The sequence below is a fragment of the Barbus barbus genome (genome assembly GCF_936440315.1).
Source record: "Barbus barbus genome assembly, chromosome: 25".
Classification (NCBI taxonomy): domain Eukaryota; kingdom Metazoa; phylum Chordata; class Actinopteri; order Cypriniformes; family Cyprinidae; genus Barbus; species Barbus barbus.
The window spans coordinates 26,585,151-26,606,365 of record NC_136753.1 but is presented as its reverse complement, the minus strand read 5'-3'; the positions used below and the strand labels follow the sequence as shown (position 1 = coordinate 26,606,365).

Here is a 21,215-nt window from a genome sequence, read left to right as displayed (position 1 = left end):
TCAACATTATTATTCATGACCCTTTCAAATAAGGTAATAGCAGACCATTTTATTCTAGGGACAAATCCTAGGATTGTAAATGGACATGTAAAACCATTTCTGGAAAAATGTTGGCCTTACCTAAGCCACATACCTTCTATGTAGGTATCAGAGAACAATTTTAACTTTTAACAATTTTTCTTTTCAGATTTTCCTTATTTAATTTGAACTGAACATACAACAAGCTTTGCATATACTGATAATGAAATAATGATCTGCATGTTTGAACATAGTATTTATGATCTTTAAAGTCTGTGTATTACATAACCACCTTAAAATGTCAGAACAACTTCACTCTTTGCTGTCAAAGAAGGGCTTAATAGATGAATGCAACATTTATGTGCTACGCTCCTGAGAGCCTCGCTTACAACGAATGAAGGATACAAGGGATTTCTGCACTTAAATCGCTCTTCTGAGTTTCTGCAAATTACTCGAGTAAATGCTCCATGTCCACAGCTAGCGACAGCTCGATTGAAAGTGCCTCCCTGACTGCTCCAAATCCACTAACTTGATCTAAACACCATGATGACACAGTCGATATGATTGTGATCATTACAAAATGGGAAGTAAACACGTGCAGATATGCTTCAGCGCGAGGCTTCTCGCCCCGCGGCAGCTATAATCAGGCCACCCAATCTCATTCTCGATAATAAAACAATTACGGGCTCCGTTGTACCACAGACCCGCTCGTAAAACGCAGCGGCGCTTTAAAGCCTGACATGAGCAAGGCTACATTGGTCACCAATTTGTTTCACAGTGGTTAAAATGCTAATGAACCTAAGGCGTCAGAAAGGTGAAATTACAATGTCTCATTGAGTGCTGAATTGGATTCAAACAAAGTTTTTTTAAGCAAGTTCGTTGTTGCATGCGATTTGTGCAGATATAAAAATTTGTTTCATTAGAATAATTTTCATCTTCCTTTTGCATTCTGTTTCCCAGGGCTACCACAGACCAAGGCACTACATAGCCACACAAGGTAATTAACAAAACACATAACAAAGGCACAGCATCGGCAAAACCAAGACAAGTCGTCTGACATTAACACAATCTACACATCTGTCACTATATGCAAAATTATAAGTTTGATTAAGTAGAATATCTAAACTTAATGTTGGCTTTTGAATGCTAAATAAAAGCTTTTCTGGTTTCCAGCATGCATCTGTGTGATATTGTTTGTGCATGCAGCTTTATAGCCTAGCGAATTCATTTTGCACTTCATAGCTTCTGATTTATAAATGAGGTTGTTTTTTTAGCTTTATTGGTTGTATTTAGTGTAAAAATGTTGGTAAATTAAGTTGAATGTCACCCTAATTGAAATCCTGTTTGTTTTTATGCAAAGTAAGCACTGCTAAATATCAGCATAGCTCTGCTAGAAATAGTTCAATTTGTATTATTTAATTTTCAAAAAGATATCACCCCCTTAAAAAGTCTCAGTGTAGTTAGCTGTTTTAGCTGTTGTTAATGTAGACAGTTAACTAGTTTAGTTATCACTTTTCTGCAGTTTGCACATCTGCACAGAAAAAAAAAAAATACTTGCTTTTAATACATATTTTTAGGATTTGATTTGGGGGAAAATTTAGATGTTCATACATGGGTTTACTCTTTTGCAAGAACCAACTCACACCATAAAGTGAACAGTTTAATGGATTAGTTGACCCAAAAAAGAACATTTGATAGAAATGTACTCACCCATGGTTCATTCAAGATGTAAATGAGTTTGTTTCTTCATCAGAACAGTATAATCTGCAATTACTTGTGGATTATTGTGATGTTTTTATCAGCTGTTTGGACTCTTATTCTCACGGCACCCATTCACTGCATAGGATCCGTTGGTGAGCAAGTGATGCAATGCTACATTTCTCCAAATCTGTTCCGATGAAGAAACAAACTTGTACTACATCTTGGATGACCTGAGGCCAGTTTTCAGCAAATTTCTTTCTTTGTTCGAACAAGACAAAATATCTTTCCACTTGAGTTTTTATAGGCCACATTTTCACTTTTTTTACTTGAATAAAAATGTTAGACAAAATAAGAAACTGCAATAATATTGTTAGTGCAAAATAAAAATAATAGTAATTTTATAAAAATAAATTGTAAAGTTACAAAACTAAGTACTTTAGATTGGTTAACCATCTTCAGACGAAAAACCGACCTATGATACTTGCTTGCATATTAGCATGCACTAACGTGGGCATTTATGCTGGTCTGCGATGCTCTTTCCCTCAGGGACTGTCTGTGAATCCATCTTATTTCTAGTTGTTTTGTGAGTATTGCATGATCTTCTAAATTTGTCCCTCCTCCTCTCCTGTAGGCCCCATGCAGGAAACCGTGAGGGATTTCTGGAGGATGATTTGGCAAGAGAATTCTGCCAGTATCGTCATGGTAACCAACCTGGTAGAAGTGGGCAGGGTAGGGTTCTTGTAATTATCTCTTTCCTTAATAAATATCACAGGATTAAGAATGTTATTTACGAAGCGCTCCTCCAATTGCTACACATTTAATTACGGTCTCACGGTTAAACGGAGTGTATATATAAAGCTGTGAGGTGGGTGCTTGTGCAATGATTTTGGAAGTAACATCTAGCAAGAAATCCATGCAAATGCGCAATATGTCTCTGTATCTCAAGGAATAGAGCATAGCAAGCTACATCAAGGTCTTGGGTTCCATTCCTGTACACATCTTGGATGCACCTACAACATACAGTAAAGGGTCTTTATTGGCATCAATGGTTCCATGAAAAACCTTTAACATCCATGGAACCATTCCATTCCACAAAAGGTTCTCTATAATAGAAAAAGGTTCTTTATATACGAGGGAAACTTTAAGCGAGCGAGTCAAGGATTTTGGAGGACATTCTAAAATCGAGCACAATTAGGTGCACAAGTCCTTCACAACATCCCCAACGAGAGCCGTTTGATGTCACGTTGAGTGTAATTGAGCGGTGTTCAATGATTGGCTCCAGTGAACTCGGACCACAGGGGTCGTTCATTCAGAGATAACATCCTGTCTGACAGGTGGCCAATTACACCGCTCTGTTTTCAAAATGTCATCAGGGACTTGTTTAATAATACTGTTTCTGCAAATGCCTATTTGACTTAGACCTTGCTGTAAAATAGAGTAATACCCAGACAAATTAAGATGCAGGTGTTGTGTAATAATGTGTACGTGTGGGTTCCTATGTGTCCATAAAGGTGAAATGCGTCCGGTATTGGCCTGACGAGACCGAGGTGTACGGAGACATCAAAGTGACGCTGATTGAAACGGAGCCTCTTGCAGAATATGTGATCAGGACCTTTACTGTTCAGAAGGTAAGAACCCATCCTCCTCCTCTCATATGAAATATTTCAGGTTTCTCAGTGGTTTCACTTTTGGTGCTCAGGTGTTCTCAATTTCCTCTTATCAGTTTAGATACAAATGATTCTAAAATGGAATTTTCTCAAATTTTATGTAATATGCCTATGTGTAATTATTAAATATTTAATATACAATTTAAGAATATTTATAGAAAATAAAAAATAATGTTAAAAAATAAAACATATAATCAAATAAATATATTTTTTTTTAAATAAAAATACATACGTATAATACATGTATACATATTTATTAGGGCCGGGACTTTAACGCGTTAATTTAGATTAATTAATTACACAAAAATAACGCGTTAAATTTTTTTAACGCATTTTAATCGCACTTATTTTTGCACCGCGGAACGTTTCTCACTGGATGAGTTTCGGCGGACCGATTATACTGGAGCACCAACTAGCGTTCAGAATTCCAAGAACGGAAAGAACGGACTTGCGTTCTCGTGGAGACCGGTCTTGCCAAGCTTCCTTGGAAGAATAGATATATATACTGACTAGATGTCACCTCTGACGCTGCTGTCCATAGGAACGATGCGTCAGCGCGGCCGCCATCTTGGGTCGGGGGAAGCCGCGTCTACTCTGCATTAGTTAACATTGGCAGAGAACTATCAACGATTAAAATCACCTTAATTTGCTTAATTTTCAACCGATTTTCAAGCCGTTTGGTTTATTATAAATGTCAGACATATATTTATGATAGAACATAGATTAATTATTTTACTTATATGATATAAGTAAAATAATTCATCTATGTTCTATCATAAATATGTGATATATCATATACAATACAATACTTAGACACACCTACATAACTAATTAATTTGTTCTACAATGCACAAAACAATTACAAGGATGCTGATCGTGATATGAAAAAAACATGAATAATATAAAGTATATATAAAATATAAATAAATAATAGAGCAAAATTTAAATTAATAAAGGCACGAGTTAAACAAACAAAGCGGGAAAAAAACAATTATGGACTTCCTGACCAACAGACCTCAGAATGTTAGGATGGGGAACCTAACATCTGCATCTAGGCAGAAATTAAATCATCATAAATTGTCCAAATCTCAAATGATTTTTCTTAGTTTTTTGGTTTGTTACAACTGACAGACATGTATTTATGATCGAGTCCAGAGAAAATTGAAGCTTTTGATATTAATCTACTTCAAAACTAGGTGTAAGCTTATTATTCTTCCACTTCAGTGAACTTAAAATTAACTATTACTTACCTTAGCCTAGTCTACTGCACACAAAATGGCTACAATGGTGTGATATCCATACTTAAAAATTCATGTTAATTAAAACATTTGAATTGTACTGGTTTATTTTGTACATCAGCAAGCCGCAATACAATGACCCAGCGTAAAATGGTTATATAACACAAAAACAAACATAACGTGCGTACGTAGTGTGAAAACATTTTCCAGTATTTACAACAGCTTATTAAATGATTAGGCTACAGTATAAAACAGGTTAACCATTCTTTGAAAACATCCAGTTCATGAAAATATCTACTACAGCACAAAAGTCCGGCTTGATCTGAATGCCGAGAAACTTTGGCGCTTCCTTCAGATCCCCGACCCAAGATGGCGGCGATGTTGACGTATGCTTAGAGGCCCAAGGCGACATCTAGTCAGTATATATATCTATGCCTTGGAAGAACGAACTCGGAAGGACGTGAGAACACAGAACGCACACTTATGAGAACTGAGATGTACTGCGTTCTTGCTTAACTGACGCATAGTCTCAGCATAAGCAGCGACCAATGAACAATAAATATTACAAAATGTCATAACTTATTAAAACATTTCATACTATTATAGATATTACTTTCATATAATTGTATTGTTTTATTTTAGAGCGTTATATGTTTTACTGTTAAGATTCATTTTAATATGCCAATAAAAATGCAGACTTTCTCCGGGTCTTATAACTTTTATTAAAATTAACTAAAACAAAACGATAAATATTTACTTTCAACTTGAAGAGCCGTTAAGTATTTGTGAGAGCGACTTTAAAGCTTACAGGCTTTCCGTTTTCTGGGATTTCTAAAGGCTGATTCTCTCAAGTCTGCACTCGATGCATCCTCAGTTTCAAGAACATATTCTTGAAACTGCTTTCATGCATCCTCTGTACTTGCGTTCTTGAGAATCGGAACTGAACTTTGACGGTTAATGATGACGTAGAACGAGAACACAAGGACGCAAGATCGCTGAAGAACGCATATTGAGAAACAGCCAAAAACAAACCACAGTGAACATGGACAAAGAAGCTGATGAGACCGCTTTGGTTGGCCCTGTGGATGGGAAATTTAAAAATCCATATAAAAAAACTTACTTCTCACTGTTCTCAGGTCAAATATTTATATGCGATTAAAATGCGATTAATTTCGATTAATTAATTACAAAGCCTCTAATTAATTAGATTAATTTTTTTAATCGAGTCCCGGCCCTAATATTTATATATACATATATACTACATATATACATATTTATATGTATTATTATTTTTATTTTTTTTATTTATGTCTGTGTGTTTAATGGGATGAGATGCAATTTTGGTTTTCAAGTGCATTAAAAAAATACATTTTTCAGCACCCTCTGCATGCACCTCTTCATCTAGTCTCATGTTCATCCATACCATATGAACCATCAGCTTGAGTTTAAGCCCATAACGCATCTCTCACTCAATCAGTTTTATTGTTCTTATCATACAGGAACAGCTTGACGTCAGATCTGCATAAATTAAAAAAAACATAACCACAATGTTCTAACAAACAAACTTTACGAGATCTTAACATAAGCCAACAGACAATATTTTGCAACGAAAGCAAATCGCAGAGAAAGCTCTTAGGAGCGGGTAGAGTTTTGTTGTTGAGTGTTGTAATCCAAACAGAACAGATGTAGGGAAGCTTTGATAGTGGGAGAAATTAGTGTTTGGGAGTCGTTTTTGAGGGGGAGAGCGCAGTCTGGAACAGCATGTCATCAGCAACTTTCTAAAATCACTCAATCCATCTGTCTCACGAGGCTGCTGCCTTTCAAACGCTTCCTCAACTTTGAAAGAGAGTTGTTAGGGTACATCCTCTTCTCGGCGCATAGTTATGCTTCATAATGAGTGGGAGCAGAAAATGACTAGCGATGTTTTCTGGTTCCTCTTAGACAGCAATGAGATCAAATGGATATATCAAACAGGGACTTTTGCTCAAGTCTTCTGATTCTCAGATGTTTCTCCAGAGAAAAGGCTCTCGAAATCTTGTTTTGTCAAGAGTTTGCTAAAATCTTAAATGAAAATATATCTAATGAAAACATGTCCGCGTCACATGTCTAGTTAAGTTATTTAATCAAGGATTTATGTGCATTTTTATATTTTATTTTTATAGATTATAAAAGTATATGTATATATGGAGCAATTAAAGTTTGTTTGTTTTGCATTGTCATATTTTTAAAAATTAAAATTTTCCCCAAAATCTATCTCTCCATCCATCCATCCCTCTTTGAGAGATATGTGACTCAAATCACACATACTATAGTATTCTGGATTTCAAGAGTTTCATGGTCAAATGGTTTAATTAGTCGTTCAAAAAGATGATAAATTATGAAAGGTGATATTAATATTCAACGTTGGATTGACTCCTTTCATAAAACCATTCTTGAGTGGCTTTGTGTGTGTCTAGTTATGGATTTCATTCCCAAGTGTTGGATATCAGAGAGTATTCTGTTTTTATTTTTTTCCAGCTTTTGTTACCTCTCATCATCTTTAGCAGCTCAGTTACACACACACTCTCCAGACTCATACACACACAAGCTGTGTTAAACGGCTACACGGGTCCTCGCTTGGTGGTATCAGCACCTCCAGGCACGGATTACGCCGCTCTCAATCCCAAATTATAATTAAAAGCTTATCAGAGCGTTAAGTGCTAGTAAGAAAGTAAGGGGGAAATGTTTCTACTGTAACACAACACAGTGTGTGAAAAGCCGGAGTGCTCACACTGATCGAATGTGTAGTTGTGCAGTGGTTCAAACACCGACCATGGGGCCCTGAATGACATTTCATCAAATTTTCTGCACTAATTTTAGAGAAAATCTAAGCTCTAAATGTTACAGTGATGCCTTGACTTATTCCATGATACCATAATTGTATGAGGCCTTTTTTTATCAGGTTAGCCATAATGTTGTGCCCATAGTAATTACACTGTATACACTGCCAGAAAATACCACATGGTGTTGATTGTTATTGACATGCATTTATTGGGTTTGGTAATCCTAGCCATCTTCTGTTATAATCACCTACCTGTTACCCTCAGATGATGACACCTGTTGATATTAAGCTCACCACATGCTCCTGTTTGCAGAAGGGTCACCATGAGATTCGGGAAATCCGGCAGTTCCATTTCACCAGCTGGCCCGATCACGGCGTTCCCTGCTACGCCACAGGCTTGCTGGGCTTCATCCGCCAGGTCAAGTTTCTCAATCCTCCAGACGCAGGACCCATCGTGGTACACTGCAGGTGTGCTCCTACCTAAACCTCTCTTGCATCTCTTCCTACGGGTCCTTTCTCACTCTTCTTACATACATTTATTGTAAGTCAAAGTTTCTGGTTTAAAGTTGGACTGATGGTGTGATAATGAATCTACAACGAGAGAGGTCCATTGATTATTTAAATTCTGGTGTAGGTGTGTTTACTGGTCCTTGGGCTGCTCTGTGTAGTTTTTTTTTATATATGGATGTCATTAGATAAAATAAATAAAAATTTAATTAATATAAAAAATAATTAATTTGATTTGCTACCATTTTAGAATAAAACTAGCTGATTAAGGCTTTGTAGTTGCTAAAGTTTTCTGAGTGGTTGCTTACTAGCTAAAGTTAAAAGAGTCCATGTACTGTAATATTGTTATTATAACTAAAACTATTAAAAAATAATATTGAGTAGTTGAAATAAAGCATAAAAAGCACAAAAGTACATTACAAAACCTTAAATGAAAACTGAAAATATAACAATAAAAGATCATTTAAAATATTCTAAACAAAATAAACTAAAAATGAAACTAATAACACTGATAAACTAAAAACTGAAAATTAAAAAGAAAACTGAAAATATAAAAATAAAAGCTAATTTAAAATATTAGTATTAATAATATAATGGTTTTTAAATAAATCTAAAAAATAACACTGCCGTGTTTATAATATTTTTGACTGTGATCTTGCAGATGATACTTATACATGTTTAGCTTCCGTGATGATAAATTCTGCCATACAAACTTTGCCCTTCAGAAGGTTTTGCTCCATCATTTACTGATAAACGAGAGCTATTTTATTCTCATGCATCTTTAGTAAGAGTGTAGAACCAATTGAAACCATTGTGAAATTAGATAAACGCATTGATTTTATGTAATCTGTTTAAACATTTACTTTATTGCAAATGTTTGACGGTCCAGATGAACGCTTGCTGGCAGAGTAACTAACTTCTCATGTAACAGTAAAAGAACCCAGGGAGATACAAGTGAAGACTATTTTCACACATAACCATAAGCACTCACACATTCTCACACTAACGTAGGACGCTTCGGCACATGGACACCCATGAATCTGTCCACAACATGCCCACGTGCTCACAGATGGATGCACGGATAGACAGACTCGCTCTCACAATTGTGGGGAGTAATTGGGGGCCGTGTGGGAAGAAGGTTTGAGAATGAAAGGTGACAGCAGGGGACTGTGAAGTGGCAGTGTAAATTTGCAGTCGGCCCTGCAATCATAGAGACGAAGCAGATGTGACAAAGAAACTTTCAGAGTGGATTAGCCCAAGTGTCAGGGGCTCCTGGTGCAGAGATTAAGATTTTGATTCAAGCAGTAGTTTTTCAGAACGTTCCAAACATTCTTTCTTTCTTCCATGAAACACAAAAGGAGTTTTAGCAGAATTTCCTGGCTGCTCGCAACAGGTTTGATGTCAGTAATAGGATATGTGAGAGCCAATCATGTTGGTCACTGTCATCAAACCTGTCACAACACAAACTGACATACCATATTTAGCAGTACTGTACAGTAAAGTCTGCATGAAATTTGAGATCTGTGGTGGAGGGGGAAGAATTCCAGTAAATTCCGTTGCATTTTGGACTGTTCCTAACACAAAATTAGCATACGAATAATATGGGCTACTCTTATGGTTCATTTATGAAGCTCTATTGTCATTTTTGAGGTCTCGATAGTGTAATTTTTTGGCAATTTGGTTAAAAACAATGCTGCATATGTTAATCCTGTAAAGCTTGACATATTAAATTATATATTTTCTTTCGTTTTACTTTTTTTTTTTTAAATGGAACAGTGTACTGACCCTTTAGACAAATGTAAAATGTAATGCAAATCAATGAGATCCTTATATCAGTATAGCAGACTACTTGCATAAAATGCATGTACTGTAATTATCTGTAGTTTTACGATCAAAGCTCTGTAGTTTATATTGTGAGAGACAAAAAATATGTAATTAAACTCACATTAATGATTGTTGCTTCAGTCTTGTGAATGTTCATCTTGGAATATTACTAATAATATTAAATGTAGTCTTATGTTTACTTTATAAAAATCTGTATTTTTGTTTCAGAAGATTTGGTACCATGACCTGAAGGGGGCATTTTAACGTCTTTTACTAAAAGGTCAATCAGACATCAGAAGGCATGTAGTAGATTGTGTCCAACTGTTTTTCTGCAAAGTATTGATCATTTAGATGCCTTAGAAATGTGCATATCAATTATGATACAGTAGGCTTTTCTAATGAAAAAGTAATTTGGGGATGTGAGGTGTAAAGGACATCCTCCCTGACTCTCCTTCTCCATCCCTTACTTTCTTTTTGTCAGTGGTTTACCACTCGCTCATTAATCACTGTGAGTGACGGCCAATCTGTGACACCATGGAGTTGCTCTGTATTTGTGTGTGTGTGTGTGTGTGTGTGTGGGGGTGTCATTTTAGACTGACTGATGGCACATCTTCTGTCCAAATGCTCTCTTACACACACAAGCATCTCGGTCTGCCAGAGCCTTGTTTTTGTAACACCTAACATTTGGATCTTGGGGGGGGGGGTTGGGGGGGGGGCACAAAATTCCTGCAAGAAAAATGAAAATAAATAAATAACAAAATAAATTCAAGGGCTAGGATTAGTAGTAAATATATGATTAAATATAAATATATAAACATTTATTTGTATTTAATGATAAATTAACATATAGAATAAGTCTCTTATGCTCACAAAAGCTGCATTTATTTGGTCAAAAATACAGTAAAACAGTAATATTGTGAATTATTATAACAAAAAACTGTTTTCTATAGTAATATATTTTCAGCAGCCAGCATCACATGATCCTTCAGAAATCCTTCTGATATGCTGATTTGTTGCACAAACAAACATTTGTTCTTAGTATTGTTGAAAACAGTTCTTGATATGCTTCTTAATATTTTTGTGGTAATTGTACAGTTTTTCTTTGAACAGACAGCTTAAAAGTAGCGTATCTGAAATATAATTTTGTAACATTATTAATGTCACTTTGTTGCAGTCTTACAGCAGAAACGGTGCTGGTAGAAGGTTATCATTAGGTCAAAAGTCTCACGTAAATCTGTTCTTCTGTATTTTCCGCAGTGCTGGTGCTGGAAGAACAGGCTGTTTCATTGCAGTGGACATTATGTTGGACATGGCAGAGAGTGAAGGTGTGGTGGACATCTTCAACTGCATCAGAGAGTTGCGCTCACAGAGAGTCAACATGGTCCAGACAGAGGTGAGCAGAACGACAAGAGTTTGTCATTCAGGCAGTCAGATTATGCACAAACTTATATACTCATTCATTCTTTCACTTACTTACCCGTTCACTGTTTTTAGAACCTCACTCACACTCACATAGCCTTTTACTAAGCTCTCCAGTCTGTGAAGATGATACTGAAGCCATCTATTTTCAGCTTAAAACTTAGATAACCTTTCTCTTCCCTACATTAATCTCCACACTGTAACATCAAAACAGCCTAAATATGAACTTGCCTTGGCTCTGACAGGCAGATTCCCTACCCAGAATTTACTGGATGTTGGAATTCAAAGTCATCCCCCCTAACGGTGGATGAAAATTAGTATTGCACTATTGCATCATTTGTTTTTGTTTAGTTTAGTTTTTTTTAATGCAACAATTAGAAACAATGAATATAAAAGATTAACTGGCTTATTTTACATTTCATATTATATAAGTGTAATTGTTTATTAACATTCAAGCATTAGATGTGAAAAACTGATGAATTATTAACAGAATTATTTATTTGCACAATGATGGTTTATTTCTATTATTTATAATAATAATAATAAATTATTATTATTATTGATGTTTAAATAATAATTCTTGTTATTTATGCTCACTAAATAACACTGACTATATCAAGTTGACATGGCGTTTTATTGGATCCATTCTGATATTCCATGTTTTTTGGATGTATGCTTTTAAACAGCATGCTTTTAAAAGACTAACACTAAACACAGTGGTGGTGATAATGGCTTCTGGGAGGCAATTTGTGTCAGCCTGCAGCTCCATTCAAAGATAATCCTCCACAGACACAACACACAGCAATTAATCTTTAAAAGGGCTTTTTCCTCGTCTTTTGTCCTCAGCCCTCCGCAGAAGTGCTCACCGGGTTATGGAGTAATAGGTGCGAGAGGTCAACCCAGCTTGACTTTAGCTTAGTGTGGATCAAAGGCCTACATTAGCGTTCAAACCTTTAAGCCGGAGGCATTGTTGAGTTAAAATATGGATAATTCCGGCCCATATTCGGGGCTGGGGTTTAAGAAGGAGTTTAATATTAGCTGCAGGATGGGGACGGTGCTTTGAGTGCCCCCTTGATCTCATTTTTAAGGCCGCAGTTGGAACGGTTTAGGGGGACGTGGCTGCCACCGCAGGATTTCAGCATCAGAAGCTGCAGCGCTGTAATCCATGTAAAACATCCCTGAGGCTGGAGTCATTTCGCCATCAGCAAATTGCGCTTCAAGCATCAGTGTTCATGCACCGCTCTCATACTAACGTTTGTGCGGAGTATCCACTCTATATTTCCCTGATGATTTGCTATGATGCTGAGCGCGATCGCTCTCAGCTTGAGGTCAGGCTCCTTAAACATTTGTGTATGGATGTTCATGAATTATGTAGATTGGGTGGTTTGAAGATGTATAAGTTTAAATCAAACCCTTAAATTATATTAGAGTTGTGATTAGTATTTTTATTATTAAGAAATTGGTGATAAAATGCCAAAGGGAGGTTGTCTCATGTGGCCTACAAGCTACCAGCCATTTCAATCATTTTAGATAATTAAACGTGTCTGCAATAGGGTTGAATTGTAAATCTGATATTGCATTATATTTAAATATTAAACGGATTTAAAAAACATATATGTTTTTAGAACACACACATACAAAGACTTTTTTTAAAAAGAGGTGTCTTATGCACACCAAGGATGTGTTTATTTGATACATATTTATTTGATAAACTTGGTGCATTCATATATGCTCTTAACATGATATTAGCATGTCTTACTATATGAGTGTACCACAGTATTTTCTGTAAGTGTTGATATCTCTGTCTCTCTCTGCAGGAGCAGTATGTGTTTGTGCATGATGCCATTCTGGAAGCGTGTTTGTGTGGGAACACGGCTATCCCAGTGTGTGATTTCAGAGCCATCTACTACAACATCAGCAGACTGGACCCTCAGACCAACTCCAGCCAGATCAAAGATGAGTTTCAGGTGAGCCGTCTACACAAATAGATCCATTTCTACCAAAATAATGTTGTTTTTCCTATGTAGATTGCTCATAATGTGAACATACCATCAATACAACAGTTAACATTTTGCACAACAAAACAATAAGTGAATGAATATGTCCAGAGGGAAAACTGCTCTTTCATAACCCGAAAGTACAGACCTAAAACATTACTGTGAATTGCGTACCTCAGATCATTTAGTCTTAGAAGAACTTGATGAGAAATGTTTGAGTTCATAGTAAGTTCATAGTCTTATTTGATTTCAGACTTTGAGCTCAGTCTGTGACACATGTAGAAATCTGATTTCTCATATCTTTCTCCATTTGCCCTTCATTCAATCTCATTAGAGTCTATGAAGAGCAAATGAGATACTAAACAGATGTCATTTGTGATTGATCTTTCCTCTGAGTCTTAAAAACAGTGGGAACATGCTTTTTTTTTTTACTTAATGCTTCGTGTTCCTGCAGCTCTTTAAACTATAATCAGCGAGCTACATGAGCAGCCCACGTGGAGGCCTAATTTACTGAATCCTCCAAGGTTTTTGCTGTCGATTGGTAGTACTGCATTATGGCTGAAGGCCTCGCAGCTATTTCTAACAACTTTATCAAGCTCTCTGGTGTGATTTCTTCATGATTACTCTTGAATTCGAAGTGCTCTTAAATAAGTAAATCGGCAAAGCACGACAGCATCCTTAACACATTTAGATGAGGCAGGTGAGTAAAGACATGGGGACTCAAACGTCAAGGCAGAAAGGGTTTCTTTTCAAGCCATCATCGAGGAGCTGGAGCCCCATAAAGCCCAGAGCTGAGCTGTTTCTTTTCATGGTACCTTTATATTTTGTATTCCCTGTGAAATGAGCGAGCCGCTACTATCTGATTGGGAAGCAAAGCTTTAGATCTGTGAGGTGTCTCATAAAATATGATGAATATGTTTCTATCTTTCTTTCCTCCCAGATCTTTCGTTTTCTATCTAGCGCTGCATCTCTCTCTCGTAAGCCATTTTTCACTGTCTGTCTCTCTCTCTCTCTCCCGCAACGTCTCTGTTCTTCAGTCTGTCTTATACATAAGTAATGACTGACCTTCGGTTTACTAAAATATTTGCATTGCTTGTGGTTGGACCAGCAGTGTGAGCGGAATTTGTTTTTAAACGCACAATTTTTTCCCCAAGTAAGACCAAGAGCAGCCTAATGTTTTTCTATGTTTTAAAGGTATATGTTACAGTCTTTCTTGTCTTCTTCTTCAGACTCTGAATATTGTGACACCGCGTGTCCGTCCGGAGGACTGCAGCGTAGGTCTGCTCCCGCGTAACCACGATAAGAACCGCAGCATGGACGTCCTCGCAGTGGACCGATGCCTGCCTTTCCTCATTTCTGTTGATGGCGAATCCAGCAATTACATCAATGCAGCACTGATGGATGTAAGTTTGATCGCTTTTGTTAGAAGTCACCTGGCCTACTTTGTTTAATTTAAAAATCTGGTCACACTGTATTTTAAGGTCCAATTCTTGCTATTAACAAACCATTACCTATGACATTTGCCTCAATAAACTCCTAATTTGCTGCTTATAAATTGTTAGTAAGGTAGTTGTTAAGTTTAGGTATTGATTAGGGATGTAGAATATGGTCATGCAGAATATGTGCTTTATAAGTACTAATAAACAGCCGATATGTTAATAATAGGCAGAACTGGTCCCTATAGTAAAGTGTTACCAAAATCTAGTATAATTGCATTCTGTTGTCAATCTTGCACTGAACTTTAAAGGGGTCTTATTACATTTGTTTCCACTTATAATAGCCAAACATAAATTTGTAATTTCATAATTTAGTCCAAATTAAGCTATTCATTTATTTTGCATTCTCTTTTAAACATTTCGGATTAAACAGGCCGAGATTTTTCGAGATTTAAACTATAAAGGAGCATTCAGAATGTTGCCATTCGCAGATCTTCGCTGTCTGAACTCTGGAGAACTTTTTTTCAAATGTAGCTTGAAACTAATGACTTCTTGTAATTTAAAGTAATTAGAGTCAAGCTACTCTTTTGAAAAGGTAGCAAGCTATAAGCTACTAACAAGTAGCTAGCTGAAGTTACATATGAGACACAAAACAATAAGGGGTTTTGAGAGAATAAACTCAATTAGAATGATAACATCAAATCGTGACATCAAAATGTGTATTATATACAACTAAACAATATTTTGCAATAAATATCATGTAGCGACTTTCAATTGATTCAGTGTGTTCATTTACAAGGATGTCTAAACAAACTGAAATAAATCGGATGTTCTATTGTGAAGTATTAGAGGAACATTTAGAATGAACTAATTCACTCGCATGAATCAGACTAGAATCAGATCGGCACAGCATACATCTTGAGACAGATGACGATGGGTTTGATATTAAATATTTTGCATTGCTTCATCGTCAATTTTATCTAGTTTTAAGTTTAAAAGTGTTGTTTTTTTGCTGCTCAGTGTCAATAAATGGTTTATTTGAACTAAGAAGGAATTGTTTGAGTTTTAAAACTTGCAGTATTTTTACAGTAAATAACTCAAACATTATATATTACAAAGCATGCCATAGTACACTCTGATAAACTCCAGGTAAGTGGAGCAAAACAGCCTGGAGATCACACAGTAACAATCTCATATAAACAAGCCAATTTAACAGAGTACAAGATTAGATCACATCTCTGTAATCTCCACACATAGATCATAATCACACTCGTACCATAAACCAGCATCTTCACTCAGCATCCAAAAAGGATAATCAAGACAGAAGACACGCACCTCAGATAAAGAACAACAAGATGAAAAGAAGATAAGCAGCAAATGAAATGAACGGCTGATCCGTTCTAGCAGAGCGTGTGTGTTTGTCTCAAACCAAGCCTTGGCGGTCCATGTCAATGAATCCATTGGCAAGGTTATCACTCAGTCTCTGTGTCTTTCCTGTCCCTCTGCAGTTCTCCATTTAGTTTAGGTCATTACACATGTGAGGCACGTTGGGATGTGTTGGGTTCAGGCACATCTTCAGTGCTGCAAGGAAGAGTTAACTTGTTCTCTTATTGATTGTCCTAGAGCCACAAACAGCCGGCGGCTTTCATTGTAACGCAGCACCCTTTGCCCAACACCGTGGCCGACTTCTGGAGGCTAGTGTTCGACTACAACTGCTCCACTATTGTGATGCTGAATGAAATGGATGCTGCACAGGTATGTGAAGTACTTGACCCTCGCCACCATTTGTTATCTGTTGCAATTGAATGTTGGAAGATGGGATTTATTTTCCTCATAGTGTTGTATGGATTTTTGTGAATGACGCTCAATCTAGAAGAAAAATGCAGCCTAAAAAGGTTTTATGCACACATTAATATAAATTACGTTTTATATAATGTATATGTATAGTGTAAATACAAAACAGCCATTTTAAATTGTAATAATATTTCACAGTATTGCGTCTTTTACTGTATTTTTGTTCAAATAAATATAGCCTTGTTGAGTGTAAAAATAGTACACACCTAGCTTTTGAATGGTAGTGTACATATGAAATATAACTGATATATATTTTTTAATATTATAACACAACTTTTTTTCCAGGAATTTTCAGGAAAGTTATAAATGAGATGATTCATTTGTTTAGTTTCAATAAATGTCTTTTTTCACTTAGGAGTTCCAAATTTACAGTATATTTTCATAGTATAACTAACTCTTTTATCTCAGAAGATCAAGGGAAATTTGATTCATCATGATGTGACTCATTTACGTTTGAGTGAGTAAGTGAGGGATCATTGGAACAATTTGAGTTTAGATTTGTGGACTGGTTGTTTCAGTTTTCTCTTGCACTCTTTAGATTTCAACTTCATGAACTCTTAAGTACATTATTGAGTCACGTTGTCTGAATGTGGACTTCTGTTCAGTGTGCTTATTTGCTGTAATTCTCTCCCTCGCTACAGCTCTGCATGCAGTACTGGCCAGAGAAAGGCTCCTGCTGCTACGGCCCCATTCAGGTTGAATTCATCTCCGCTGACATTGACGAGGACATTATTAATCGCATTTTTAGGATCTGCAACATGGCACGGGTAAGTGGGGTCAGTGGACAGGGAAGGCACTGCAGTTTAGTGGCTCTTTGGGACTCAGTTGAGTGACTGAGGCAGAGATGTGTTCATTGATTTGCTTCTCACTCCATCACTTGATCCAACCGGGTCTGCCAGATTTTTTTTGGTGACAGTGCAAATTTTATATATGCACTACTGTTCAAAGGTTTTTTTTTTTTTTTTAATTAATGTTTTTAAATCAAATATCTTATGCTTACAGAGGCTGCATTTATTTTATCAAAAAGTCAGTAAGCTGTAATATTGTGAAATATTTTTACAAATTTAAAATAATCTTTTCTATTTGAATATGTTTTAAAATGTAATTTATTCCTGTGATGCAAAGCTGAATTTTCAGTACCATTACTCCAGTCTTCAGTGTCACAAGATCCTTCAGAAATCATGATTTGATGCCCAAGAAGCATTTTTATTTAAATTTTTTTTATATTGAAAACAGTTGTTCTTCTAAACATTTTAGGCAGAAGAACACCATATAAGCATGATGTTTTTGCAGAAAGTGTGATATATATAAACTCAGTTCATGAGCTTACAAGCAAAATTTCAGTGACAAAAGATAAGTTTAAAGTTAGTGTGCATTTTCACTTGCCGCTAAAGAGATGCTTGTGAACAGAAGTCATGTTGACCTGAGGAGAAACCATAGCAACAGCTGCTTAAATTATTCCTGTCAAATGATATGTCAACAAGCAGTTTTTTTTTTTCAAAAATCTGTAGTTTAAAACTTTAATCTGCAGAGTTTTTTAAAGATGCAATAGGGTTTTTTTTTTCCATTAGCTACTAAATTGAAGTGGAAGAAATACTGATGGTTTTCAAACAGTTTCCTGATGATGAACCTCAAGCCAAGTTGAACCCCCTGAAAGTGTCAATCCATCCTTACTATGACTGCTTTTTAAAAGCCAAAATCCTAGAGCTAAAGAAGAGATCAAAATTCACTTCGGTCCCTTTGATTTGGCTCCTAATGCGACAGTAAATCAACAGCGGCTGAGATTATGACCCTGAGTTAGTGATGTGAGAAATTATGTCATAAACCAGAAACAGGCCTCGACTATATAGTCCTTCTCAGTCCGCATGATTTCAACACTCAGCACGTCATGCATCTTTGAACGTGATTCGTTCTGCCAGACACATATGCAAGAGCACAATAATCACATAAATATTTGACCTCTATCCTGCCACCGCTGATAAAAGCCATGGCTGGTTTTCGTGCAGTTTTTCTTCTTTTCCATGCGAGTTAGCTTGAGCTTTCTGTTGGTGCACATTAGCAGTCATTACTGAAGCTTGACGTGTTTTGAGCGTCAAATGTTTCAGAAGACTCATCCCGCCTCCTCCTGCTTCCCTTCTCTTTTCTTCCCCCTCATTCTCTTTAACCGCCGGTGACAGGCGAGGTTTACCGGGTAGCTAATCAGTGCCGGCGCAGCATAGCGGCACAAAATAAATAAGTGCCACAGCATCACAAATTTGCCATGAAATGGCTCCATCGATGGCAAATTGTGTGTAATATGACTCTCATTTAGCTGATCCGGTCTGACTGTAGCATCCAGCTGACATCTCTGTTTGCTTTTGCTTTTCGTTTTCATGTTTTATTTTTTGCTTTTCAGTGTCACTGCAAGAATCGGAGGTAGTGTGAATGTTATATATATACAGACAAATTGATTACAATCGTTTTCCAAGCCAGCTTTCAGTTATTTATTGTTCCAAGGTTGCACTATCAAAGCTCAGGAGGCTTGAGTTTTTAGTTAGGATTTAATTTCGGTATCAATTTTGTTGCGTCTCCTAAAAAATTTAAAATAAAAATAAACGGTGTAGAAACCGTTTTCAATCAGAAATTGCTAGTAAATTTCAGCATTAATTACAAAACAATGGCAAACAACATAATAATGAAATTAATGTAGAAAGACTGAAATGGTAGTTTCTTGTAAAAATATATTCCAGTATTTTTTATGTACAATTTTTATGGTGTTTTTTTTTTTTTACAGTGTAAGGGATATAGAGCTATAAAATTAATGTGAATAGCAGCTCAGACCATTTGTCGAGGAAAAATTTGATGAGAAATTTTGAAGGCTTTGAGACATTGTGGAGATCTCTTCTGAACCTCCCCATTTATCTCCATTTAACCTCACTGCTGTCTAAGAGACAACTGAGATATTTAAATCAACATTATTATGAATAAGTCAATTTCAATTTCATTTGACTTCATGTGGATTCTCTTGACTATGGGGTGTCAGTCTTATACTATAAGTTCAACACTTTCACTTTGTGAAACACAAGTTGACATAAATGTTTTCTGGATAAATGCTCTCAAAACGCCTCCTGTTTTGCTTCCAGCCTCAAGACGGCTACCGGCTGGTCCAGCATTTCCAATATATTGGTTGGCCAGCGTACAGAGACACGCCGCTGTCCAAACGCTCTATTCTGCAGCTGGTCAGACGACTGGCCAAGTGGCAGGAACAGTATGACGGAGGAGACGGACGCACGGTTGTCCACTGTCTGTAAGTGTGACCTCCACAACACCAGCTCCATCACAACACACAGCTGTTTTACATAAACCCATAAACATGCTAATGTATGAATGAGTTAGTCTTGTTTGGAGAAACCCTGTGATGAGCAGATTTGACTGGACAATATTAATAGAAACATAGCAAAAGACATAGCATGATAATGTTATGTGGTGTGTGAGGTATCAACCTGAAATATAATGCATTTTTGATGACATATTAAATGCACATTCTATGTACTTAAAGGAATAGTTCACCCAAATATGTGCTGAAAATGTACTGACCTTCTGGCCATCCAAAATGTAGATGAGTTTGTTTCTTTATTGGAACAAATTTGGAGAAATTTAGAATTACATCACTTGCTCACCAATGGATCGTGCAGTGAATGGGTGCCGTCAGAATGAGAGTCCAAACAGCTGATAAAAACATCACAATAATCCACAAGTAATCCACGCAACATTAGTCCATCAATTAACATCTAGTAAAGCCAAAAGCTGCATTTTTGTAAGAAACAAATCAATTAAAATGTTTTTAACTTCAAATGAGTCCTTTTTGAAGTAACGCATCCTCAAGGCAAGGCAAGTTTATTTATATAGCACATTTCATACACAATGATAATTCAAAGTGCTTTACATAAAATAAATTAAAATAATCATTAAAAAAATCACAATTGTTGTTTAATGATTTAAAAATAGATTTAAAATGAATTAAAATTGTTAAGAATAAAAAATGATTAAACATAAAATATATAGCACAGTGCTCATTCAGTTAATGCACAGCTAAACAGATAAGTTTTGAGTATAGATTTAAATATGGCTATTGATTTAGCGCATCTGATCTCTTCTGGAAGCTGGTTAAAACTGGCTGGCATAATAGCTAAAAGTGTTTTGAGTGAACCCTTGGTATTTCTAGCTGACTTGATCCTAATAATCTCAGTGAGCATATATGCAATGTATTTAGGTCCTAGGCCATGGAGTGATTTAAAAACAAGTTATAGTACTTTAAAATTGATCCTAAACGTAACTGGAAGCCAGTGTAAGGACCTGAGGACTGGTGTGATATGTTCAGATTTTCTGGTTCTAGTCAGAATCCTGGCAGCAGCGTTTTAGATTCCTCCAGTGAACAAGTCGCCTCCTCTGAATCAGGAGAGAAATATGTGTAGATCAAGCACCATTTACAAGTGAAAACTGTCCAAAACAGCTGTAAACAAATATGTGGATTTTGATGTGAGAGGACAACAGGGGATGGTCTTTTTCACTGGATGAAGCCTTATATCTTGCCCAGAAGTAACGGATTAAAGATCAAAAGTCTTGATGAATTTGTTTCTTACAAACACGCAACTCTCATTCTGATGGCACCCATTTACTGCAGAGGATGCATTGGTGAGCAAGTGATGTAATGCTAAATGTCCCAAATCTGTTCCAATGAAGAAACAAACTCA

General features: G+C 36.3%; 1 protein-coding gene across 1 annotated transcript in view; it reads left to right on the top strand.

The window, feature by feature from the left end:
• The window catches only part of LOC306844805 (receptor-type tyrosine-protein phosphatase T-like), a gene marked incomplete at its 5' end in the record, with an annotated part of 223,783 nt that overhangs the window by 198,910 nt on the left and 3,658 nt on the right, over positions 1 to 21,215 (top strand). The window contains 10 exons of the mRNA XM_079377179.1: positions 979 to 1,015; positions 2,351 to 2,448; positions 3,231 to 3,347; positions 7,759 to 7,913; positions 11,034 to 11,169; positions 13,013 to 13,162; positions 14,422 to 14,595; positions 16,252 to 16,383; positions 17,124 to 17,249; positions 19,605 to 19,768. Of these exons, the coding sequence (XP_079233305.1) occupies positions 979 to 1,015; positions 2,351 to 2,448; positions 3,231 to 3,347; positions 7,759 to 7,913; positions 11,034 to 11,169; positions 13,013 to 13,162; positions 14,422 to 14,595; positions 16,252 to 16,383; positions 17,124 to 17,249; positions 19,605 to 19,768 (1,289 nt within the window). The remainder of the gene's footprint in view (positions 1 to 978; positions 1,016 to 2,350; positions 2,449 to 3,230; positions 3,348 to 7,758; positions 7,914 to 11,033; positions 11,170 to 13,012; positions 13,163 to 14,421; positions 14,596 to 16,251; positions 16,384 to 17,123; positions 17,250 to 19,604; positions 19,769 to 21,215) is intronic.